Genomic DNA, 26,551 nt, shown 5'->3' with positions numbered 1-26,551 from the left:
ATGGAGGGCGCGACAGCCGCCGAGGCGCATCCCACCATGGGGGTCAAGATCTTCTCAGCCGGATTGGCGGCCTGTGTGGCGGATGTGATCACCTTCCCGCTGGACACGGCCAAAGTCCGGCAACAGGTAGGGAGCGAGATGGGGAGGGGGTGCATCTCAGGCAGAGAGATCTGATTCCGGCATTGATTTACCTGAGCAAAGGGAGGTAGGGCAGGTGGCCACCTTCCACACCAGTTTGGCCTTGTCACAGGACTGGGTGCATTAGGGTGGGAAACCGGAACTTTTCCAAGATTAACTGCAAAATCACAAGGGCCACGGAGAATGATTATTATCTAACCCAGCGGTTCTCAACCTGTGGGTCGCGACCCCTTTAGGGGTCGAACGATCCTTTCACAGGGGTCGCCTAAATACATCCTGCATATCATATATTTACATTATGATTCATAACAGTAGTAACATTACAGGTATGAAGTAGCAACGAAAATAATTTTATGGTTGGGGGTCACCACAACATGAGGAACTGTATTAAAGGGTCGCGGCACTAGGAAGGTTGAGAACCACTGACTAACCCCAAATCTTAGGGGGGCACTATGTGTTCTCAGAGCGAAGCATGTCAGCCCTCTGGAGTAGGCAAGCCAAGCTCTTTCTTCTTCCATCCTTTCATATATTTCAGAGAGGAAGGGAGAGGGAGAGATAGAGTGAGAAACATCAGTGATGAGGGAGAATCATTGATCAGCTGCCTCCTGCACGCCCCACACTGGGGAGCCAGCCCTCAACCGGGGCAGGTGTCCTGACTAGGAATCCAACCGTGACCTGGTTCATAGGTGGACGCTCAACACTGAGCCACATGGCAGGGGTCTTCTTCCATTTTTGATTCAATCGGGCATCTTCCCAGCCTGCCTTCTGGAGAGTTCATGGGGGGGGGGGTGAGGATTGGCGGAGGGGGGATGTTCAAAAGTACATTATAGCCGGTCTTGCTCCATAAGTATATAGTGATAGCTGTTAGATAGAGAAATAGAAAGACAGACAGATAAATGGATAGCTAGGGGAGCTAGCTAGGGGAGCTGTTGCTGGGAAGGGAAAAGGAATTGCAAATAGGAACACTGGAGAGAGTCTTGACAGCCTGATACCAGCCTTTGCCATCTTCTCACCGGGTAGGATCCCCTGTTCAATCTACCTTCCCTTTGACCCTCCCTTTCTCATTCCCAGATTCAAGGTGAATGCCCGAACTCCGGTGCCCCTAAGTATAAAGGTGTCCTGAGGACAGTCCTCACTGTGGCAAAAACGGAAGGGCCACTGAAGCTCTACAACGGACTGCCTGCTGGCCTGCAGAGACAAATCAGTTCTGCCTCTCTCCGGATCGGGCTCTATGACACCGCCCGGGAGTACTTCACCGAGGGCAGAGAAAGTAAGCGACCAGCATTCCTGGGCCCACAGCCAGAGACATGCGCTGTGCCCAGCTCTGTTCAGAACTGTTCCCCGCAGGGTCGGGGTCTTCAGAACAAACTGGCAAGCAAACCTCAGTATCTGAACCAGTGCCTCCCCCCAGTTAGGAAAAGCCTGAAAAAAAACACACAACTAAATATAGGAAACAGCTAAGCCACTGTTTAAATAGGCATTGTGTTTCCTTTTTCCTTGAAAATCCTCATTTTTTAAAAGAATTTCAGCTTTGAAGTCTTCTTGCCCCACTGCGATTTAGCATGTATGTAGTGCATGACCCACACATGCATAGGTATTAGGGAAGTAGAAAAGATATAAAGATACAATAACACTAACCACTAAAATTAAAAAGACATGTAGTTGCATTCTGGGTCTTGATGGTTTTTTCATTTTGCTTGATTTTTTTTCTTCCTTGTGGATTTCAACAGCTAGTTTAGGAGGCAAGATCTTAGCTGGGCTGACGACTGGAGGAGTGTCTGTGTTCATTGGCCAACCCACAGAGGTCGCGAAGGTCAGACTTCAGGCGCAGAGCCATCTCTATGGTCCGAAACCTCGCTACACTGGGACTTACAATGCTTACAGAATTATAGTAACAACTGAAGGCTTGTCGGGCCTTTGGAAAGGTAACTAATTCCGAGGTGGATTTTTAAAATCATTAAAACACACATATCCAATTAGCACCTTATCATATAAGGGAGCTATTAAACATTTTCTTTTTTATCTCCTCAGGAACGACTCCTAATTTGGCAAGAAATGTCACCATCAATTGTACAGAGCTAGTAGCGTACGACATAATGAAGGACACCCTTGTGAAAAATGAAATCCTTGCAGGTAACCTCCCATGTGACGTAACAAACAGGACTGCACATTTACAATTTCATCTTGGAGCTTCTCTTGCCACATTCTACTGAATCCCTTAATTGTAATAGTTTGAAGTACTTTCGAATATATATATATATATAACTTTTGAGGAGCCGAAAAAGACTAAAGCCCTAAGTTTTAAAAGTTTCATTGCAACAAATTTTTGCAATGAAACCAAAATGCAACTATATTCTTATGTCAGCATTACTCTCATTTAATACAAATGGGACTTTTGTTAGCATCTTATTCTTTATATAGCAGGACTTGGGCAGTGAGTTCATTCTGCACTGTATCCAAATGAGCTAGTTACATGAGTTCATCAGCAGTTTCATCCAAATGTAGAGCCATCAAATAGGTTCCTAAAGTTAATATTCTAACAGGTTCTCAAGACATTGAGATTCTCCTTGGACAATGACTTTAATAAACAAGTATCTGATGCCTGTGTACCAGGCATTATGCACAGAGAAAACTGACAGGATGTTTTCCCAAAACACAATCCACTATGCTATGCATGTACTATTTGCCACCGTTTTCCATTATAAGTATAATCTTCTTTATTGTATTTATTTATAAGGCGTCCTGTGTTGACTTCCAGGTTTACAGTGATCTGATAACTCAGTACTAGTAGCCCCTCCCTAAAGTCTGATGTTGACCTGTCCCATTGATCCATTTTAGATGACCTACCCTGCCACTTTATGTCGGCTGTTTTCGCTGGGTTTTGTGCAACGCTTCTGTCTTCACCAATGGATGTAGTGAAAACCAGATTTGTAAATTCTACACCAGGACAGTACAAGAGTGCGCACAACTGCGCAATGACAATGTTCATTAAGGAAGGACCATCAGCTTTTTTCAAGGGGTAGGTTATGATCTTCCGTATCTATAATGATGTGCTTAGGCTATCTACGCACTTCGGGACACTGTCTCAGCTAAACAATGGATGTAGCTGAGCAGACATAGTCTACTATGCAGTATAATTAGTGTTTCCTTTTCCTTGCCATAGACTTCTCTCATCTACCAATTCCACTGTGCAGGAAAATTAAAATTAATTTTCTCAACCTTGATCAGAGGCTTATTCGACATAAGTAATTGGTCCCGATCTATTAGAAATGTATAGACAGTATTTTGCCTTCTCTGGGAAGAACTACAAAGCAAAGGAAAAGCATAATAGAGGACTTTGAGAAAACAGTATTTGCTTTTTTTCAATTTAATGGACTGTGGTTTAGATTGTATTAAAGCAAAACTAGAGAAAAATCACTGTCATTGATCTAGAAAAGTGATGCAAAACACTCACATAGAAATGTATTGTACAATGGAGCACATTTCCATAAAGCAATATTATATTATATTGGAAATGACCTTCCTAAGAAAATATATTATCAACTAATTTATGGATATATTCAACAAGGATTATACCAGTGGTAAAATAACAAAATTCTATACCCTTAAATATTGTAAGTCAATGTCTTAAACCTAATAAGATAAACATAAATTCACTATACACACTATACAAAAGGTTCCACTTCACCATAATGTTTATGATACATTAATACAAATGAAATACATTATAAAATTAACTTTAAATGGATATGCCAGTCATTCACATCAGCCATTAAACAATAATTTTTTCAAATTTAAAACCTTTTGGGGGACTACATGTTACAACAAGGATGAATCCTGAAAATGTAATGCTAAATAAAATGAGTTAGACACAGAAAGACAAATATTATATGATTCTACTTATCTGAGGTACCTACAGTAGTCAAATTTATAGAGACAGAAAGTGGAATATAGTTACCTGGAGCTGAGAGGAATATAGAGTGGGGAGCTATTTTTTTTTTTTGTCCTCACCCAAGAACGGTTTCCTCTCATATGTTCCTTCACTGGGGATTGAACCCACAGCCTAGGTATGTGCCCTGGTCTGGAATGGAACTTGCGAACCTTTGGTGCACAGGATGATGCTCCAACTGAGCCACACTGGCCAGGGCAATGAGCTACTTTTCAATGGGTTCAGAGTTTCTGTTTGGGTTGACAAAAAAGTTGTGGAGATGGATAATGATGATGGTTGCATACAAAGTGAATGTATTTACTGCTACTGAATCATACACTTAAAATGGTTAATAAATTTGTTAAGCATACTTTATACCTTAATTAAAACACATATACACACATCCAAGAGTCAGGAGAAATATATTAAGAGACCTCTCCAAAAATCTTTGGGGATGATATCTGTAGGCCAGATCACTTAAAAAATATTCTAGCTCTTTGTTTGGGTTAGTTTTATTTGTTTGTTTTTATTGATTTCAGAGAGGAAGGGAGAGAGAGTAACATCAATGATGAGAGAGAATCATTGATTGGCTGTGTCCTGCACATCTTACTAGGGATCAAAACCTGCTACCCGGGAATGTGTTCTGACCAGGAATCAAACCCATGGCCTTCTGGTTCATAGGTTGATGCTCAACCATTAAGCTACACTTTTTAAAAAATTTATTCAAGGCAGATTTAACTGATGACATCTTCTCTTGGAATATTTCATTGCTGCAAACAGGCATTCAAAATCAATGATTTGTTCTGCACAGTTTGGCAGAATTCTTTAAAAAGAGCAACAACCAAAAAAGAAAAACCACCCCCCCCCCCCAGACATGGGGCAGTCTCTCTAAGGATAAGAATTGCCAAAATCTACACAGCACTAATTTCTTGACTCTAGAAAATGGTCTTTGCTTCCTCCTCTTACTTCATTTTTTAATCGTTTCCTAATAACAAAACAAAAATTTCCCCTCCCCTCCGAAAAGAAGGAAAGGCTATGAAAAAGGAGGAGACAAGCTTTGGTTTGGTGGGAATGTATTTACATAGCTGTTTTGAAGCAGTATAGGTGAAAAAATAGATGACACTTTATTTTAGGCAGCAGATAAAGAACAGGTACTTTTAAGCATCTTCATTTGAGAAGAGTGGCAACATGAAAAGCAAAAGCTGCCTGTATTATAATAGCTTTGAGAATGTCAAGAAACTAACACACCAGTGACGTGCACTTTTCCAGGTTACTACCTTCCTTCTTGCGACTGGCATCCTGGAACGTCATTATGTACGTGTGCTTTGAGAAGCTGAAACAAGAGTTGATGAAGTCAGGACAGCCCGCGGACAGTGCCACATGAGCATCTTCAGGAAAAGGCTGGGACATACCAGTGGGAGCCTTTGCCAACTGGATGATTAAAAAACGAGCAAAAAACTATTCCCATTATTTCAGCCTAAAAAGATAAAAGAATTCTGGTAGAGTAGAAAATTGTCAACTATCCCCCCCACCCCCAAATTAAAACTAATACCTTTTATTTCTTGTGACTTTTATTCTGTTTCAAGGAGGGGAAAGCAAGACATTCAGGACTCACTCTGGCAAATGTAATGTCCAGATAAGTTACTGCATTTGATTTACCATTTTGTGTGTGTGTGTGTGTGTGCGTGTGTGTGTGTGTGTGCGCGCGCGTGGAGAAGGGAGGTGGTTTATGATTGAATATGAGAAACTTGAACATCTTAATTATAATTCAAACTGATGAAAAAGGGACATTGAGTGAAGTGTCCTTTATATTTATAAATACTTAAAAATGAGCAGTTACAAAAGAAAATATTACTATTTTCTTTTTATATACTAACCCAGTTGTCAGTGAATATATTCAATAAAGTATTGCTAATACCTTTTAAAGTTTGTCTTTTTGGGTCTATAGTGCATGTAAGAGTTGAAGTTCCCTACAATATTTGTATAGAGCAACATTCCGTACGAAGGTCTATAGAATCAAGAGGCACACATTTACCTTGTTATTAGTAGAGTTTTAAAAAATTGTCTATGTTTTATGACATCTATAACAAGTTCTACGTAAGACATTATATCCATTTGGGCATTGTTGTTATTAGAATCATGGCATCTTTCCTAGAATCACAGAATTTTATTTTATTTTATTTAAATATATTTTATTGATTTTTTTATAGAGAGGAAGAGAGAGAGATAGATAGCCAGAAACATCGATGAGAGAGAAACATCGACCAGCTGCCTCCTGCACATCTCCCACTGGGGATGTGCCCGCAACCCTGGCACATGCCCTTGACCGGAATCGAACCTGAGACCTTTCAGTCTGCAGGCCGACGCTCTATCCACTGAGCCAAACCGGTTTCGGCAAGAATTTTAGAGCTATGAGGTAACTTTGGTTAGACAGAGCAGCAGACTCAGGCAAAAATGAATCTTCAGGGCCTCTTCCCAGCAAAGCCAAGTTTGTCATTAAAACCTGTAGTAACCTTTTTCATGCCTACGCACTGAATGCAAAAGAAGTAGGGAAAGAATAAACGAGATTAAAAGAAGTATGAGAGCCAACTCCTTTAGCTTGTTCTTGTCTGGGAAGCTTTTTATCTGTCCTTCGATTCTAAATGATAGCTTTTCTAGGCAGAGTAACCTTGATTTTCAACATTTTGAATATTTCTTGCCAATCCCTTCTGGTCTACAAAATTTCTGTTGAGAAATCAGCTGACAGTCTTATGGGAGCTCCCATGGAGGTAACTAACCACTTTTCTCTGGCTGGTTTTAAGATTCTCTCTTTGTCTTTAACCCTTGGCATTTTAATTATGATGTGTCTTGGTGTGGGCCTCTTTGGGTTCATCTTGTTTGGGAATCTGTGTGCTTCCTGGACTTGTACATCTATTTCCTTCACCAAGTTAGGGAAGTTTTCTATCATTTTTTTCAAGCAGTTTTTCAATTTCTTGCTCTCTGTCTTCTCCTTCTGGCACCCCCATGATGTGAATGTTGGTAAAACAAGGAATGGCAGCAGAAGAGCCAGGAAGCCCAAATTGTTCTTATCCAATAACTTCTTTTTTTTTAAAAATATATTTTATTGATTTTTTACAGCGAGGAAGGGAGAGAGATAGAGAGCCAGAAACATCGATGAGAGAGAAACATCAATCAGCTGCCTCCTGCACATCTCCCACTGGGGATGTGCCCGCAACCCAGGTACATGCCCTTGGCCGGAATCGAACCTGGGACCCTTCAGTCCGCAGGCCGACGCTCCATCCACTGAGCCAAACCGGCCTCGGCTATCCAATAACTTCTTAAACAGGTAATTGGCAGATGAGTTAAAGTCACAAAAAAAGAATTCTGTGTATTCTGATTTACTCTACAAAAACATGGTTAAAGGATTAAATAACCATGTTTCATTTATGTTGCAGCAACATAAATGACTTCAATAAGAGATGGGAGGATGGGAAGAGAGCAGAAGTATTAACATCAAGGCTTACAATAGTTTCAACATGTTTTATTTGCTCACAACATTCCAAACACAATGACATCATATTTCAACTATTGCTCTTACACAGAAATTAGTTGCTTTACCCAAAGTAAACAAAAATCTATTTTTTTATATTGTCAACTAGTACTTTTTACTGCAGGGAAAGCCAGTGCTTAAATATTTGTTGGATACTTTAACAGAAATATGAAATTGCCTTATCATAATATTGTAGTACTTGGGTCTTATCTGCACTACATTTAAAATTTCTCTTGTCAAAAGGTGAAGCCAGGAAAAATAAAGTTCACTTATGATTTTTTCCTCCCAGATTTTTAACAAAACTCCGTTAATTTTCATGATTAAAAAAAATGCAGATGTGGAGAGGTTCATAAATATGAAAATGGAAATTACGCCTCCTCAGCTTGTTCATGGAGAAGGTGGGTGGGCAATTTATCCCAAGGAAATAGCTGCTTCACTAATTCAAGAAGGATAATAAGAATTATTGCTCTCCAAGCCAAACCTCTTCTCTTCAGTGCCATGACAACATGTAATCTTTCCTGCTCTGGCCACGAGTGTTCATTTTTCACACTCATGTAATGGGCAATCTTTGAGCAAGTTCTACCTCACTGAACACCAAGGGAAGAAATGTACGTAAACCACTGTGAACACTGGAATAAGAATGAATAATACATATGTTTTCACATAGAAAAATACATACAAATTCAAGTAGCTCTTAAAACAGAAAAATTCAGGATGGACCTTCTCAATAAAAGGATGGGTTTTTAAACTGTAAATGGTGCCAGTAAGACATTGATTTTTCTATCTAACTATATCACATTTAATACAAAAAAAGGTTGGTTTTGGTTCACGGAAATCCCCTGATTTCTCCCATTTTTTAAAGATTGTCTTTCAGAATATATCTGAACTACAACCACTTAATTATTTTTTTAGACTATCTTGTCACTGGCACACTCTCTTCAATCTAGCACATATAACAATTCATTTCAACATTGATTCACTTTACTCATGCTAAAACAATCATAATTTTCCTGCTACTTCAGTTCTATAACTACCTTGGTAGTTATGATTATAGAAACGGGAAAGGTTCTCAACATGGATTTCAAGACTACATAAAATTCTAACATAACATATGTGGACAGCAAGAAAAAGGAGGAAGGCAGACACAATTATCCCATTTCTCTCTTCATCTATGTCGCTCTCACCTAAAAGCCAGAAGGCACATGTCACACTCTAATTTACAACCAGTGACACTCGGCTTGGCTTCCAGACTGTCAAACCTAAGAATCTGTGGGGGGCTTAGACCAGCTCAATATAGAGCTATCTGAAATGGTTACTCATTAGCTTAAGCAAAACAAGAAAAAAGAACAATATCTATGCTATACAAATAGAAGTGGATTTAAAGAACATAATATTGAGGAAACTTGCTAATGACATTTATAAAAATATTATGAAAAATATTTCTTTCTCCCTAGAAAGGAAAGAACTTAAATTACTTAAAAAGTTTCTCCTTTCATACTTGAGTCATTCTTTTATTAAGATACCAACAAAGATTTAAATCAGTTCAAGATCTCAGCTGTTGAAAGATTAAAATATAAAGGTAAGTATTTTCAACATGAAAATTCAAAGACTAACAGAATTGCTTTCCATGTCATAGTAAACCCCGTGATAAAAGGAAGTTTAATGGTTAACACTTGATCCTTATCGGGATTTTGCTACAACTAGAACTCTAGTTGGATGATAAAGCATTAAAAATATATTTAAAAAATCAAGTTAAGATATTCACAAGAAACCAATTTTTAAACTCCTGTAATACTGAATAGCTAAACTGCCATGATTGTAATAAAATGAATGCAATTTTAAAACATTTTATCTTGTAATGCATGTACTTTCAATGTGCTATACCAGCAGTCGCCAACCTTTCGGACCTCACAGACCACCAGTGGTCCGCGGACCACCGGTTGGTGACCACTGCTCCAAAGGTTTCCTTACACCACCACATCTGTTATTTTCCAATCGAATATTTTTACCACTCTTCTCTTTGGCAAGTTTGAAGAGAGGTTTGTTAATAAGCATGAACAATACTTGAAAGTCTCAGGTCTTGATAAATCACATAAGAGCTAGTCCTTCAACACTTACTATAGACCATATTACAGGATGTACCAACTGTCGTTGTGTTTTAGATTAAATTATGTCTCTGACGGGCAGGTTTCTGTAGGACTTAAGGAGAACTTACAATCATATGAACCCATCTTCAAACTCTTTTAGTTCTGCTATGAGAACTAATGTCAAAAACATATGCAGAACAAACTATTCCCATTAGAATCTCATCGCTATGTAATCCTTAACACGCTTGCTACTTTAGGAGGATAAAGCTGTACAAAATGCACAATCATCATCCTCAGGCTACTTTAGAATCCCACGAATTGCTAACTCAGAGAATATCCATACAGTTCATACATCATCATCTGGGAACACTATGGAGTAAAGCAGAGAAGCAAGATTTAACAGTAAGCAAAATAAACCAATGACGTTTAACTGAGATTTTTATAAAGCTTTAAGTTTTCTTTTTGTTTAAGTTCAAAGACAGCTTTATTGAAACAGCAACTGTCCTTTGAATACAATCAAGATATTCTGAGCAAATACATCTCTTTTCATAAATACAGACAGGTAGAGAAACCCCATAAAAGGTTCTCATACCAAGCATTAACTAAGGTTTTTTTCTACAACTGACAAAAAGCAAAGACTGAATATGAGAAAATGTCTTTAAGCTTTAAAATAACATTGCAATATTTCAAAGTGTGGTGTTTAAAAACAAAAAAGCTAGTCACCAATACTGTTTTCTTATATATTATGCTAAATAGTCAGGCAAACCAAAAAGGTTCTTCCTCCTCTCTGACATGTTGCTATGAAGCAACACTGACATGTGACTGAGAGTCAAATGAAAAAACCACAAAGAACCACTCTCCCCCCTAATTAACCTACAAATAAAATAAGAGAAAGAAAGTAAAGAACAATTATTTCCAAATTCAAAAACAAAACATATTAAGAGCTTTGCAAAGATACCAACTTGATAACTACAACACATAAAAGTGAAAACTGATATTTACACATTTTAATCAACCAATTTAATACAAATACCTGATTTGTACTTTTATACTAAATGGGTTAAGTCCCAAGTTCCAAACTGTAGTTCCTATGACTCCACAAAGGGGATCTTTGGAAGGATAAGGTACCTTTGGAGGACAGTGTATAAACAACTGTAAACATACACTGATTGTCCACTAGCTTTCTTAAATAGAACTTCTGAAATATTTCTGTAGGAAATTATATATACGTAGTGTAATTGATCAGATAATTTCTATTACAACATATAAATTCTGTTGTGTGTGCAAAATGTGGTAGAAATAGAAGATACTAGGAATGATTCATATTTTTAAAGTAAGTGATACATTATAATCCAGTAAGAGTCCTTTAATCTTTTCATGAAACTTCTCTCTATATATGTTGAAATACATAATGCTTTCTGGCTTTTCTTCAAACCAAAACTTGTCAAATTCATATACAAGATAACCTGTAGTTAAAAAACAAAAACAAAAACAAAACACATAGTGCTTAATAGTGACATCCAAACCATCTCATTGTAAAAGTATATAAACATCCATTGAATTCCATAGTCTATAATAATCATAAGTCATCGGAAACTACTAGAAACCCGAGGCATTTTAAAAGAATGTTCAAAATAAACAGCAATTTCAACAAAATCCCTCAAACTTAAGAGATAGAATACTGTCAAATGATACCTTGAGAATAGGAAAAAAAATTATTACCAGAGACCCCTGAAACACAAAAATGAAAGTAACAAGAAAATGTTGGACAAGGATAAATTACAAAAAAACTCTTTTCTATTTGATTTCTAAAATTCAGAGATATTTCCACTTTTTTCCAATGAATTATCAGCAACTTCTCTTTTTAAAAAGAATACATAAACTATATGCCCACCCAGCATGGCTCAGTGGTTGAGCTTCGACTTATGAGCCAGGAGGTCACAGTTTGATGCTCGGTCAAGGCACATTCCTGGGGTTGCAGGTCCAATCCCCAGTGTGGGGCGTGCAGGAGGCAGCCAATCAATGATTCTCTCTCATCACTGATGTTTCTATCTCTTTCTCCCTCTCCCTTCCTCTCTGAAATCAATAAAAATATATTTTTAAGAAAATACATAAGCTCTAAATAGGCTTAATATTTTTATTTTTCTGTCCTCATTACAGTAGCTAATTTAACCCTGAACATGTTAAAAGTATTTAATGCAAATAAATATTAAAATAAATATATTTATAACAAAAAGTCTGAATTTAAAATCATGCATAAACCCTATTTAAATTGAACCTATAATGACTTTTTTACTCCAGGTATTACTTTGATGCTCATCCTAGACCCGAGCCAAACAAGATGCTGGTGTTGAGGGCACTGGGGTCCACAGTAGCCAAAGATGCTCCAGTTACCCATCTTCATGGGAAGATGAATAATGGAGAAAGAAATGGATAACTGAAGGAACAGAGTCTCTGATAAGACTTCCCACAGAAGGTCACATCTAAACTGACATTGACGAGATGACTATGAGAAACCTGGGAATAATGGAGGGAGCAGGAACTGTTCCAGGCTGGGTGAAAGGTCCAGAGTCATGAGAGAGCATGACATACTTGTGCAAATAACAGAGGACATGTGCTTAACCTTTAGTCTGCGGGGAGCTGGTGTGTGGCAGATGAGTCGGGAGAGGTGATCAGGCATGGATTATGCAGGGCCTTGTCGGGGGTCCTTTTGGAAAGTTGTAGGCAGTGGGGTAGAATGACTAGATTTCCATTTTAAGTAACTACACCCTCAATGTGGAGAAGAACCAGAGGGCATCACAGAAAGAATGGTGAAAAGGTGACTACAGGGACTTAGTAACAAAGGCCTGAGGTCACACAGTTACAGCGGGGATGGGGAACAGTAGATGAACACAGAAGAAATTCAGGAAGCAGACAATCCTGGAATTAAGGATTAAATAAAGAGGGGGAGACTGTGGGAAAAAGAGACCTGGATTACACCTTCAAGCATGGAGTTGAAGTTATAATTTGGCCGTTTATACCAAAGTAGTTTTCTGCCAACATGCAAATGACATTCTAAAGACACAAAAAGATCAAGAAAAGTAGAGCATAAAAACTAAGCTGGATTTGAATTCTTTGCTTCTGAGAAATATCTTCTGAAGATGGAGTTTATGCAATTAAATCATCAATGTTCAAATGTCATCAAAATAAAAGTTAATGGAATAATGTAACATGACTGCTTGAGGGAAATCTGTTAAGTAGCCCCAACCAAAACAAGACAACCTGGACTTGAAATAAGTGGAGGAAGGGGGGAGGAAAGGATTGGAAAAGATGTTTTTAAATTGAATTTCCTTACAAGAGTAACAAAATAATCTGCAAATAGTCAATAGCATTCATTAACCAGTATTCAAGAGGGAAAGTTCATTTTATAGTTGATTAAAAGATGGATACCTACAGAAAACTGTATAAACACTACATTTGCATACATGTGAAAAAATTGCCTCACTGAATATTTTTAATCAGCAGATAAAGAAACTGAAATACAAAATACTTCAGGGAACTCATCTTCCATTATTTTCCATTTTTCCAAAGATCCTAAATAACAAAATGATAGAGGAATTATACATTATGTCTTCCTAATGATTTAAAAATTCTCTTAGAATTATCTCCTTTTAATACTCACAATAAAACTGATGAAAGTGTTCCATTGTTGGTACACCAGGAATCAAGTTGTAGAGATGAAATTTCAAAGCTTCACTCTTCAGTAAGCTATAAGCCATCTCTGTCAGATTGATTCCAACTATTGCATAAGAATACCTATGTCAGAAACATTATTAGTTATACTAGCTAGCCAAATAGCTCATAAAATAAATTTGAAATTATGCAAGGAATTAGTTGCTTTGATTCCTTTCTAACACAGTACTGATTTTACAATAATCTCTACATATTAAGAAAAATAATCAGAATAGATTTTAAAAATTTGTTCTTTAGAGGCTGTTGATGTTCTGGATATAACTGAAGAAATAAAAATAAAGCTCTGATCATATGAATATCTAAAACCAAAATCCTTAAAAAACTAAAAGGAGTACTATACTAATATTTAAAGAGCCAGGGTCCGTCACGACCTAAAACATCTGGACAGACGACCAAACACCAGGCTAGGGTCCTGGCTGGTGCGGCGGATGTCAGTCCTGGGTCCTGGGCCCCGGACGCGGGAGTCAGTCCTGGGTCCTGGGCCCCGGACGCCCACGGTGCGGTGGCGGGCGGGAGCTGTGGGAATGGAGCCATGCTGCCATCGGACTGGCCTCTGGGTCCCTCCCACCGCCCGCAGGCCTGGGGAGAGCCATGCTACAATGGGACTGGACCCTACCCGCGGGGTCCCGGATTGTGAGAGGGTGTAGGCTGGGCTGAGAGACCCCCCTGAGTGCAGAAATTTTCGTGCACGGGGCCTCTAGTATATATATATATATATATTCTCATTGATTTCTAAAATACACTGGGTAATCTGACTTTTCTTTTATTATCAGGATATTTATTTTTATGATGTAATATTGTTATAATGTTTTTTAAAAAATAGGTATCACTGGAATATAAAAATAAGATAATATTACATGATAAAGCTAATAATATGACCTCAATTTGCATTTCATGGCACAAATTTCAAAGCTATTTCTCATATTCCTATTCCTATTTCAAAACTATTTCCTATGTCTATTTTCAAATCTATTTCTCAAAAAATCTTTATAAAGGTCCTTTATCCCCATTTTTAAACTAAATCCTGTGATGAAAAATATTTAAATACATACAAAATTGGTATGTGATCATATGCAGCCTTAAAAATAATGTATCATGCAATATCCTTTAAAGTCCTTATCAATTAAAATAATCTTTTTAAAAAATATAACTCGAAATACTTTCAAATCAGATGATCTAACCAACTTAAATTAGAGAGCTTACAGTTTCTTTAATACATCTGGCTTACCCTAATTTTGGATGATTTGAACGGGAAAGAATCTGATGAGCTTCCCGGGTATAATTTTCACTGAAGTACCTAAAAAAGTTTATGAAAAATAATGAAATTAACAGAAGTCATTCAAATTGGAGCTGCCCAGAAGCAATTTTAAAAAGTTACTGTCAAAATGATATTCTTGTACTGCCACAATCATCCCAATCAATTTCTATCCCAAATCATATCAGTGACTCAGAATGCTTTCGAATCAATCAAAATTTAATTCTGAACTATCAGGCCTCTCTAACACAGGCCACAGACCCTTGACAAGGCTTTAAGATTCTTTTTAACATATAAGTGAACTAACAAAAGACTTTATACCTACCTTTAAAAAAGTCTAGAGTTCTTTTTATTTGTTTGCTCTAAATTTTCTATAAAATAGTCAATGCGCACCTGTTAGGACATTTTTCCTTTCACGTGGGCTTATTCCTTCTATGGCAACTTAAGTCTGTATTGTTTAATACTACTTTCAGTGCAATTAGAAGAATGTCAATAAACTCCATTTTGCACTAAAAAATCCACCCTTGATCTGTGGTATAACTAAAATTCTGGCCATAAAACACAGAAGTATTAGGAGAAACAAATAAAGCTATCTCTTTGTAGGCTCATCCATCCTGTTGGCTTGAACTCATGCAACCTCTGAATTCTTAAATGTAGAGACCAAATCTGTTCAACTTTTTAAAAAATATATATTTTTATTGGTTTCAGAGAGGAAGGGAGAGGGGGAGAGAGATAGAAACATCAATGATGAGAGAGAATCATCGATCGGTTGCCTCCTGCATGACCCCTACTGGGGATCAAGTCCACAACCTGGGCATGTGCCCTTGACTGGAATCAAACCCAGGACCCTTCAGTCCACAGGCCGACGCTCTATCCACTGAGCCAAACCAGCCAGAGCCTGTTCACCTTTTTTTTTTTTAATATATATTTTATTGATTTTTTACAGAGAGGAAGGGAGAGGGATAGAGTTAGAAACATCGATGAGAGAGAAACATCGATCAGCTGCCTCCTGCACAACCCCTACTGGGGATGTGCCAGCAACCAAGGTACATGCCCTTGACTGGAATCGAACCCGGGGCCCTTCACTCCATAGGCTGACGCTCTATCCACTGAGCCAAACCAGTCAGGGCCTGTTCAACTTTTGAATCACCTCATAGTGCACTAGGAGTCATACACATGGACATATATGATGACTGACTGGATGTTGATGAAGATTTACATGTTTTATTTAAATTTTAGAGCACAATCACTGAAATTTTCATAAAGTATATAAATTTCTAACCAGATTTTCCCTTCTCTACTTTTCCTCAATTGTACCATAATGTAGCTCAATTTCAGGACTAATTTCTTTATAGTAACTATATGAACCTTGTTAATCATTAGGGTTCCCATTGCAGGTATTTTGCAGTCTATAAATCACAATTCAAGGATAGACCCACACACCAGAATCTCTTCATTTGCATACCTTATAGGAGAAAAGTAATCTTCCAGTCTACTTTCTAGAATATTTCTGGCTATCAATTGTGATTTTAGTTACATATTTTGCAATTTCATATATATGTGCCCAAGCATAAGTGTTAAAGAAGAAAAGGAGAGAGACTCCATACAGATTCTGAAAGCCTGGGGTTTAGATCACTTGCCATATATGGTAAAGAATAAGTGTAAAGAGGCTTCATTATCATTTTGTCTGGTTACATTTCCCAAAATGGAATCAGACAGCCAAAAGGGGAGAGGCGAGAGGGTCAAAGAAAGTAATAAAAACCCAGTCAGTGTGGCTCAGTTGTTGAGTGTTAGCCCATGAACCAGGTCATGGTTTGATTCCTGGTCAGGGCACATGCTCGGGTTGCAGGCTCGATCCCCAGTGTGGGGCTTACCGGAGGCAGCCAATCAATGTTTCTCTCTCATCCATGTTTCTATCTCTCTATCCATCTCCCTTCCTCTCTCTAAAATCAATCAATCAATCTATCTATCTATATATATATTGATAAAAGAGTGTAAATAATTCCGTAGGAGGTATCAGAAGGGAGGCCAGAAAGAGAAAGGAAGAAGAAAGGTATTGGTAAGTAAAGAAATCACACACACATACATGAGTACATTTCCAATGTCTTCCTATTGTTGTCAACACATTAGTAAATACTTTTAGCACTGCAGCTATTAAAGTTTAGAGATAGTAGGAAACTAAATTGGAGATTACATGTAATTTCATTTAGAGAAGAAAAGAAAGTTTATTTTCACTTACACAAGGTTAATTAATCCAAGTATGCCCATGCCTCTGAAGTCCGTTTTGGGATCATCACCCTGGAAACCAATGTCAGCCCATTGCTTGGAGATTCTAGCCTTCAATTTTTTCGTGGGCATTAAAAGATTCCAAAGCTGTACAAACATGCTTCCATATTACAAATAATAGTGATATTCTTAAGTTACCAAGATTTTTTCCTTCTCATAGCTGATATAACTAGTAAATTAAATGCTTTCAATTAAACAACTTTTGTAGACAAATTATAGGTTTGACAAAGACTATGTTTAGAGAACTTTTCAATTATCACAAAAAATGTAGTATATTTATTCCAACTTAAAAGACATAAAAATTTTGAAACAAATACACAGAAATCTAAAACAATGAGATGTCTTTATTTGCTAAGTAATCTATATATATAAAAGCCTAAGCGACTGGATGATTGGACGACCAGCCGGTAGCTATGACACGCACTGACCACCAGGGGGAAGATGTTCAATGCAGGAGCTGCCCCCTGGTGGTCAGTGCGCTCCCGGCGGGAGCGCTGCTCAGCTGACCAACGGGTGCCAGACGCCTTGCTCATGGCTGGCGAGCACAGCTGTGGTGGTGAGAGCTTCTCCCATGGACACTCCTCTTGGGCGCCCGAGTGCGCGCCAGGCACAGCTCAAGCTCCTCCCTGGCTACCTGCCACTTCACGCACTACTTCATGCTGTGAGGGATTGAAGTGGACAGCAGCCTGGAGCCTGAGGAGCTGGCGGGTAAGGCGGGGCTGTGGCAGCCTGGAGGTCCACTGATCCCGATCCCTGCAGGCCAGGCCGAGGGACCCCACTGGTGCATGAATCTTTACACCGGGCCTCCAGTACATATATATTATATAACAGAATTGGTAAACTACTTCCATGAGAATAGTGTTATGTACTTGGCCCTTTCCTCTGATACTATATATTTAAGTAGGCTCTATTCTAAGAGTGGGATTATGAAGAAGTAATACAGAGAGTATTCCAATCCACATGATTACTATTTTATAAATTTTCATAGCTTTAATTTTTTTGTGGGACCTCTTCCTTAAGTCTACTACGTCACTTCTAAAGATTGCTAATAATTTTTCTTTAGCATTTTTAGTGCCAGATCTGTACTCTCATGTTTTTTACTTTAAGATCTTTATCTAGGCAATCATAATTGTTAACTGTTTCATTTATTCTATCTTCCCTTTGGCCTTTCTTAGTTCAGTTAAATGGAATTGCCTATGGTCTTTCCTCTAATCCTATTTCTTAATGGCCAGTATCTTAATTTTATTCTCTCAATAATCTCACTGAAGGTTTTCCTAGTTAAGGGATAGAAACTTGAATACTCTAGGACTTTCCCAGTAGAACTACTTGACTTGACTATCTGAACCATTTAAAGGAAAAACAAAGGTGCAATATTTAATATCAATATGCTTTTTGGTTAGTTTCTATGATTTGTTTAATTAATGAGATTAGGAATTCCTTAATCAACTACCCTGCTCCCAAAATGGGGAGAAGAGTTACCAGTTAGTTGCATGTGAACTACTGTGTTTCCCCCCCTTGGTTTTTCTTTTTACTTTTTCAATTGATTTTATTGGGGTGACATTGGTTAATAAAATTATAATGGTTTCAGGTGTACAATTCCATATTACATCATCTGTCTATTGTGCTGTGTGTTACTATCCCAACTCAAGTTTCCTTCCCTCTCCATTTATCTCCCCTAAACCCTCTTCTATCCCCTCCATGCTTCCTTTCCCTCTGGTAATCACCAGACTGTTGTCTGTGTCTATGAGGGTGTTTTGCTTTAAAAGAAAGAAAATAATATACTTGGTTTTAACTGAATATATTCCTTAAAACTGAGATAAAACATCAGGCATCTATCATAACATAAGACAGCTTTCAAGTGTTAGATAGCAACATAAAGTTTAAAATACTTAATCATTTTCTAAATTTGACACCACACATCATCAAACAAAACAGACTCACAAAATTAATAAGTTTATGAAAATCTGAGAACAGAAATACGTGTTTTTTTGTTTGTTTCACTACCACTTCAGGCATTGTTGAATAAAGGGCTCCTAATAAAAGTATCCTGCTACCCAAGATAAAATGCAAAGACCTGTGACCCTGCTTTAAAACAGGGCAAGACTCTGCTGGCTCTGAAGCTAAATCAGTGATTAGAGTGGGTTTTATCTGGTCCTTCTTCAAATTACTAACAGATTTCCCTTTACATATTTATAATCTATTTCAGAATTAAAAGCACTTAAAATAACATTTATTTGAATATACTTTAATGATGCTTATCAGAAAATTACAAAAAGAGTTAACTAGAAATCTTTCACCAACAGAACAAAATTCTCTAAGGGGCAATGACACTGGATGGCTGTCCAAGCCTCGAGGACTTGCACACAGGCCTTACTAGCTGATTTATTTTTGCAGTGCTCACTAACTCCAAATGCAGAAAACAAAACTTACCTTGAGAAGCAGCTTTTCATGTTGCAGGTTATCAGAATCATATGGTTTTTTTCTCACACTTTCTACATCCAAATAGAGCTGTCTGTAACCGGATATCTGCAGTAAGCATGCCTTCATGCAGATTTTAAAACTGAAAATAACAAAATTATTATAAAAAAATCATTCCTTCACAATAACGTAATGCCTTCCATAGCTTGTGGTTCATAAGTCTATTCAGAAACCATTTCCTAGCTTTCAGTTTAATACAATAGGCATCAATAGCCTCCTTAAACACAAAACTTTATATAAAGTATCAGGAAGCGTATAATAAATCAGGATCTAGAAAGAGGACAAGACATGGTAGGAAGCGCAAGCTTGACAACTGTGTCTTCTTTCCCTGCTTTTCCTGGGCAATCTCATACATTCCCAAATCTTTACCACCAATTATCACCAACAGACCGAATTTTCCAAGAATACGTATATAACAAACAAGTCCAGGACAGGTGATCTCAGTTCTCCCAAATACAACAGCTTGTCCTCCCCGAGGAAACATGCTTTCTCTTAACAAGTCGCTAACCCTATTAATGACCTCACTAATCATTAGTTCCCCAAGCTAGAACCCTCCGAGCTCTGACTTTCCTCTCTGCACCAATACATCAAAAGATCCCCAACCCTCATCCTTTCTGTCTCTGAAATGTCCCTCACAGCAATCATCATATATTCATTTATGCTGATGTATTTATAGCTTTGTCATCTCTTACCTGAAGGAGTCAAGTTTCCTAACTGTTCTCTCTTATTCCTTCTGCCAGCCTCCCACATCCCCAAATTTCCCATCATTTATTTTCTTCAAAATACGTATCTGATAATATGGCTTGTTTGCTTAAAAAAAGAAAAAGAAAAAAAAAAGAAACCCAGAGAACAACATCTGCCCCCTCAGTGTGAGATGTAGTCCAGCACTCCATTCCTCCAACCACCACTCTGCACGAGTTCAATGCCCCAGCTACAAAGACTCCCGATCATTCCCAGATACTGCAGCGCTTGTGCCCAGGTGGCATTCTTCCTCTGCATGGCATGTCCTCCCTACCCATTCAATAAGGTCCAGCTCAAATGTCACCTCTTCTGTGGCACTATCCTCACAGTTCTTTCCAGTACCCTTCCCTGTTCCAGCCAAAATAAATTGCTCCTGCCCTGACTGGTTTGGCTCAGTGGATAGAGCATCGGCCTGTGGACTGAAGGGTTCCAGGTTCGATTCCGGTCAAGGGCATGTACCTTAGTTGTGGGCACATCCCCAGTAGGGGGTGTGCAGGAGGCAGCTGATCGATGTTTCTCTCTCATCGATGTTTCTAACTCTCTATCCCTCTCCCTTCCTCCCTGTAAAAAATCAATAAAATATATTTTAAAAAATTGCTCCTTCCTCTATATTTACACAGAAAATGCTGAAAAAAGAACAAATTGCTGAATACTTACAAGTCAATGTACTGGTCCTGAGAACTCAAAAATGGAATAAGTCAAGTCCTTCTCTTATGGAACTTAAAATTTATTAGGGAAGAACAAGAGTAAATCAATGACTGCAGTACAATGGCTTATGCTATGATGGAGAGCTCTGTGACAGGACAGAGCAGGGGCCCCTAACACAGGGGCCCCCTGGAGAAGGACAGAGCAGCTGAATTTTGAAGGAAGAAGGACATAGCAGCTGCAGTTATGTAACTCTGGGAAGGTAATGGTAAGTTACCTTAAAGAAGGCAGGTGGTAAATAGGCAACAGTACTGGGCAGGGAACCAAAAGATACAGGCGTTAGATCTGTTTCTGTCACTCTCCTCTCTGGACCCCCTGAAAGCAGGGAATCAGATGCTCTCCACAGCCCTTTCAGCGCTAATGCTTTCCAACTGCGTGTGATCACCACATTCACAGGATGTAGGCGCATCATAAAAAAGAACACTGCCAAACAGCATACCTGACATCCTTCTCCGGGTTGATATTCTTTTCTCTCATTATATCTTCTATGCACTTGTCCACTTCACTCTGAACAACAAGTGTTGCTTTCTGTAAAACCTATAGATGTGATAAACAGCTGATTGAGAAAAATCCCCCACCGAAAAAGAACAGTAAATTTTGAGGTATTTAGTTAACTCTACAATGCAGATTTTAAATGCAAACTGAAACAAAATTTGTTTCAAATTTTCAGTAGGGCTTAAATCACTCAACCAATTAATTAACTGAAAGAGAAGCAACATGTTTCAGATGAAGACTTCCTTAACTGAAAATGAACAGGTTCTCTTAGCGAATGAGCTACCACCACAGTGTGTTTATAAAGTTGACACTTTTTATAAAATTCAAAAATTACACAAAAATATATGCATAAAAATTTTAAAGGCAGAAGTCAGAAAACTTTTAAATGCAGAAGAACACAAAGAAGAAAACGCAAATAATCTTGTAATCTTACCACCAGTGATAGCCACCAGTAACAGATTAGCATATATGCCTCTGGTCTTTGTTCTATGCATACAAAACAGATTTCTTAAATAATACAACCTATAAATGTCCATTGGATCCTTCCTTCCATCAAACAAGTAAGTGCATAAGAACCTATCCTAAGGACACAGTCTAAAAGAATGTTTTTCCCCAAGACTTGCTTCCCCCAAAACTATCGAGTCTTGAGACAAAATAAACAAGCAAAACTTAAGAACAGGACAAATTATTCAAATACCTTCTTTGTGCATGAATAGCGCGCGGGCACGCAAACACACGCACACACACGCAGAGGAAATATTTTAAAAATTAAAAATTACTTCTAAAGTGGGAAAATTTCACTCAATACTTTATACAGCAAAGACTCTTCTGGTAGGACATTAATAAATAATTCTAAAATTGAAGCATCCTTTTAAAGGAAAAGTTATCTCGCAATTAAATTTTCTGGAATTATCACCTCGATATGATCCTACCTTATTCTTGGAGTACATCAAGGAATTTTCTGAAATGAAAAAAAAGGACATTATCCCTTAAATACTGTTTGTAAATTACTCCATAGTCAAAGAGTATAAATATCAAGCCAATAATACATTACTTTCTAGAAGATAGTACTTTTACTTGAATAACATAGCAAACATTTAAAAATTTCATCCTTACAGTATCCTTATAGACAACTAGATGATTCCAAAATCCTCAACCCAACACAACATACCACAGCCACAGAGGTGAGGCCGACCTAATTTCCCCAGTCATCTGTTTCTGTGCAGACCTCCAAGTGTACTAGCCACTGCAAATTCACACATGGCTACCTCGGAACAGCTCCTGTCCCAGAAACTCGTGGTAAGACTAAAGTGAGAGTGCTCTCTACTACATTTTCTTCATTTGTTAGCCTGAAGGAGTAAGCGTTTCCATTTCAGGAGCTAGCAACTGAATCAAACAACACAGTGGCAAAATGAAAAGACTTTAGATTATTTACCCATCCTCAAACCAGACAAATAGCAAAACAGCTTCTTCATTCTTGTTTTTTATTTCAATAAGAATGAGTAACATTTTTATTGGTTTAGTAAACAATTTTTTCTGGCACATTTGCTTAAAGTTTTTTTCTTAGCAATTTGAAAAATTCCAGAAAAATGCTTTTGCCACAAAGTAAAGCATTAACATATGTTCCCCCCACCCCCGCCACACACACACTATAAAACACCAATGCTGCCAAGATTTCTTATCAAGAGGTACTTTGTTCTTCTCAGAACAGTTAAAAGGGCAAATCAAAAGAGCAGGCAATAATTTAAGTCAGCCACAAAGTTGTGAGAAAAGTCAGGAAGTAAACAAACTTCAATCATCCAGCTGCCCTGAGGCTTACTCTCTCTTTATGTCTGTCATCCTTTCATGCTGCCTTGGATACCAACACCCACTCCCCAAATCTTACAGGGGTGGATTTCTCAGCTGAAGCACCCTTGCTCAATTCAAAGAAAGCCTGGTTAAGTCATGGGTTTCCATTCAACACAGTGAGCATCAACTGCGGCTGATCGCTGGCCTTCTTTACCCTGGCCAAAGAGAAACGACCTCCACCGTATTTGTCACTCATCTGTGTTCTAATTTAAAGTAATATTTTCAATTATGCATTGAAAGCTGATGAACTTCAAAAGGTACTAGAGCAGTATTGTTCAATAGAAACATAATGCAAGCCAAAATGTGAGCCACACGTGTACTTGAAAATCTTCTAGAGCAGCCACATTACAGTAAAAGAAACAGATAAAATACATTTTACTATTTTAAACCAACATATCCAAAATATATGAAACCAATATACCCAAAATATTTCCACATATAATGAATATGAACAATTACAACCTTTGTTTCTATGAAGTCTTTCAAACCCAGTGCATAGTTTATGCTTCCGCTCAAATCACATTTCAGGTGCCCAATAGCCGCTTGTGGCTACTGGCTAGCTAGAGTGCTAAACAGTGCATGTTGTGAGTCTAATAATGATTCCTAGGGATCACTGTATACCTAGTATTGTCCTTTCATGAATTATATAAGAGATTAAAAGACTGATGAAGGATGCTAAGTATAAAAATGGTTGTAGATAGAGATACTCTTTCTTATCACTTGGATGAAAATTTCAAAGGGCTTATAAAAGTCTAGAGATTTTTCTCTAAAATATAGGTTATAACTATAATCTAAGGCACAACTAATGAATTTCAGAAGCCAGAGAAAGTAATTGTTCGCACAGATGGGAAATTAAATAATAATCCCTTTCTTTTTCTGCAAGGCCATGTAGTTTTAGAGCTGAAAGGATTCAATGCTCAATTCCAACGATTATAAAACTGAGTTTAGGTGACTTGATCAAGACACACAATGAGTGCATGTCACTGAATATTGAGAAAAAAATATTCATTCAGAGTAAAAAATTCATTAGTTTTAATTATTCTTTTTCAAATAACATTACCTATCCTGTGTGTCCTTTGTGCACCTACATAGGTATCAAAAATTCGCTGCAATTCACACTTTCCAGTCATCTGTCGTAAGAGCCATTTCATCCAAAATCGAAAAAAGTGCCCATAGAAGAAGTCCCACAAAGAAATAAACATTTTTTTTCCTGGAGAAAGAAATATGACAGGTTTAATTACCTTAAACTGGATTTTAAAATGGAAAAAAAAATTAGTTTATCCAACTTATCAAATCTCAAATTATAATATCTATTATGCTATACCACTGTAGAAGTGTTTTAGGAATCTAAGGAAACAATGACAGGTGTAATATATACTATTTAGATTAAATGATGGCTGGTCAAATGGCCAATTTATCACTTGTAAAAAAAAATAACTGTCAAATCACAACTACTTACTTAAAGCTCTCAGTTCCCTAATTTTTCATTCTTTGAGATTTGGGGCTCAACAGTTCACGAACAAAAGGAACCCAACTAAACAACAATAAAATACCCCATGTATCAGAATTGTTATTATAAGGAATAAGCTTTTCTTAATCCCTTGTGGATGATTCCAGTTGCATCTATTCCTGTCAGGTGATGCCAGCAAATAAAAACACTACACATGACTTACAAACTTAAGTACATAAAAAAACAAAACAAAACAAAAAACAAACAAAAACTTAGGTACACAAGTTGAGCACCGAGTAGATCAAATCCTGGCTAAGTCTTGATTTTCCTTCCAACAGGCGAAGGACTGATTACTAAAGAGGGAAATGAACTATGCCCTCAATAAAACGGAATCTTTATGTCATAAGACAAACCTTCAGCTCCTAAATGAAGCGCGATGGGGGCAATGCAAGTGAGTAATTACTTAACAATAAACAAAAATGCTCATCTCCTTCCTGCCTTAGACATTCCCACTTATACATCCTTTCTAGACCAGGGCCTGTGAGATTGTCAGTTTCGAAATCCCCGCAGGTCGGAGCAGAAACGGTGCTCATCGGAGATGGGCTGAACTGGAACGTGAACGCGACCCATCTGGTCCGCGCTCATCGAGACAAAGGAACTGCCAAGCGGAGGCAGAGCAAGCCTCGCGGAGCCTGAGCTCCCCGGACCTGGGGAGTCGCTGCGCCGAGGGCCCGTTTCGGAGCCCGGCTCCATCGCTGCCCGCGAGCGGGAGGGAACGGCTCGCACAAAGCCCCGCCGGCCCGGCGCCCCGCGGCTCTGCTGTGGGACACCGCGGGGCTCGCGCCCCCGCACGGAAGCAGCACGGGGCGAGAGGAAAGAAAGAGCAGCCACCTCACAGGAGCGGAAGAACTAGGGGAAGCTGGAGTCTGCCTCGGTTTCCCCAACTGCAAACAGCCGGCAACGGAAACGACGCTACTCGCACTGCGTTCCCCACTAGCACGGTGACCCGGAAGTCGGGGAGCGAGGCAACGGGAACGCCTTACCTAAGACACTGCCCGCCCTGCCCCGCCCCCGACCTCCTCTGATTGGTCCGTGCTCCACCAATTGCCAACGCCGCAAGAAGGTCGAGCAGAGTTGCTTTGGCGCGCGCGTGCAAATATTGAAGGGACGCTAGACGGTTCCCTAGCAACGGCTACCTGGAGGCACGCCCCGCCCCGCAGATTGATCTCAGCTGGCGCTGCGCTGGATCCTTCTCTCGCGGTCTTTTGAGCAAGTTGACACCGTGTGCGGCTTCTACACCCCAGGCGTGGAAGTGCTTTTGATAGCTAACATTGCGCTTTCACCTACGTTGAATCTTCATTCCGTGTATTTTCCACCTACCGTTCACATATACGGAGGACCGACTTAAATTCTACGTGGATTTTCTACTGTATATTGGACTCCAACCCCACGTTCAAAGGTCAGCTGTAATTATGAATGGTCCCACTTTACGGATGAGGAAACAGAACGTTTAATAACTTGCTCGTGGCTAATCAGTGGCAGATGAGAGTCCTATATGTTGAGGAAAGAAGTGTGGACTTAGTACTATAATAATAAACATCTAACAGTTAATTCATCAAACATTCCTTAACTGGTTGTTTTTCTTGACAAAGAAATGTAAGTACTGATTTTAAAAAGTCTCATCTCTTAATTTAAGCATTTGTTGTTTGCCTGTTATGTACCAGTCAGGGTTCCAAAAGGTAGTCTCACAGTAAATAAACACAAATATTTACGCCAGGTGGTCCTAAAATAAGGCGTATGGGGAAGGGAGTTTTTACATACAGGTAGTCAGGGGAGTCTCTGTTAAGGTGACATTTGAGCAGTGTCCAGGTGAAGTAAG

The 26,551-nt window shown here is 38.6% G+C and overlaps 2 protein-coding genes across 7 annotated transcripts; one reads left to right on the top strand and one right to left on the bottom strand.

The window, feature by feature from the left end:
• On the top strand, positions 1-5,450 carry UCP1 (uncoupling protein 1). The gene is made up of 6 exons (XM_006081973.3): positions 1-126; positions 1,210-1,408; positions 1,869-2,063; positions 2,170-2,271; positions 2,977-3,157; positions 5,336-5,450. The coding sequence occupies exons 1-6, from the start codon at positions 1-3 to the stop codon at positions 5,448-5,450; spliced, it is 918 nt and encodes a 305-aa protein (XP_006082035.1).
• ELMOD2 (ELMO domain containing 2) lies at positions 5,356-25,719 on the bottom strand. 6 transcript variants are annotated; one of them, XM_023754593.1, is made up of 9 exons: positions 25,564-25,712; positions 24,283-24,432; positions 22,307-22,335; positions 21,319-21,416; positions 19,386-19,515; positions 16,909-17,042; positions 14,643-14,711; positions 13,344-13,477; positions 5,356-5,399 (listed from the first exon to the last, which is right to left on the bottom strand). In XM_023754593.1, the coding sequence occupies exons 2-9, from the start codon at positions 24,422-24,424 to the stop codon at positions 5,377-5,379; spliced, it is 759 nt and encodes a 252-aa protein (XP_023610361.1). In that variant the 5' UTR covers positions 24,425-24,432; positions 25,564-25,712; the 3' UTR covers positions 5,356-5,376. The 6 variants fall into 6 exon arrangements, with proteins under 6 accessions (XP_023610361.1, XP_023610350.1, XP_023610354.1 ...); XM_023754582.1 differs by lacking the exon at positions 5,356-5,399 and adding an exon at positions 7,566-11,148 and having other exon boundaries at positions 24,283-24,430; positions 25,563-25,719; XM_023754586.1 differs by lacking the exons at positions 5,356-5,399; positions 25,564-25,712 and adding exons at positions 7,566-11,148; positions 25,141-25,438.
• Between the last annotated feature and the right edge of the window lie 832 nt (positions 25,720-26,551).

The sequence above is a fragment of the Myotis lucifugus genome, unplaced genomic scaffold (assembly GCF_000147115.1).
Source record: "Myotis lucifugus unplaced genomic scaffold, Myoluc2.0 scaffold_1, whole genome shotgun sequence".
Classification (NCBI taxonomy): Eukaryota; Metazoa; Chordata; class Mammalia; order Chiroptera; family Vespertilionidae; genus Myotis; species Myotis lucifugus.
Note: the sequence above shows the minus strand (reverse complement) of the source record. Positions and strands in the feature narration are given on the sequence as shown.

Coding starts and splice junctions, on each gene's coding strand:
- UCP1 (XM_006081973.3), top strand. CDS start 1: ATGGAGGGCGCGACAGCCGCCGAGGCGCATCCCACCATGGGGGTCAAG. Junction 2,064..2,169: donor CTTGTCGGGCCTTTGGAAAG/GTAACTAATTCC, acceptor TTATCTCCTCAG/GAACGACTCCTAATTTGGCA. Junction 3,158..5,335: donor CCATCAGCTTTTTTCAAGGG/GTAGGTTATGAT, acceptor GCACTTTTCCAG/GTTACTACCTTCCTTCTTGC.
- ELMOD2 (XM_023754582.1), bottom strand. CDS start 24,424: ATGTTTATTTCTTTGTGGGACTTCTTCTATGGGCACTTTTTTCGATTT. Junction 22,336..24,282: donor ACAAAGGACACACAGGATAG/GTAATGTTATTT, acceptor TTTTCATTTCAG/AAAATTCCTTGATGTACTCC. Junction 11,149..13,343: donor ACACTTTCATCAGTTTTATT/GTGAGTATTAAA, acceptor TTTTAACTACAG/GTTATCTTGTATATGAATTT.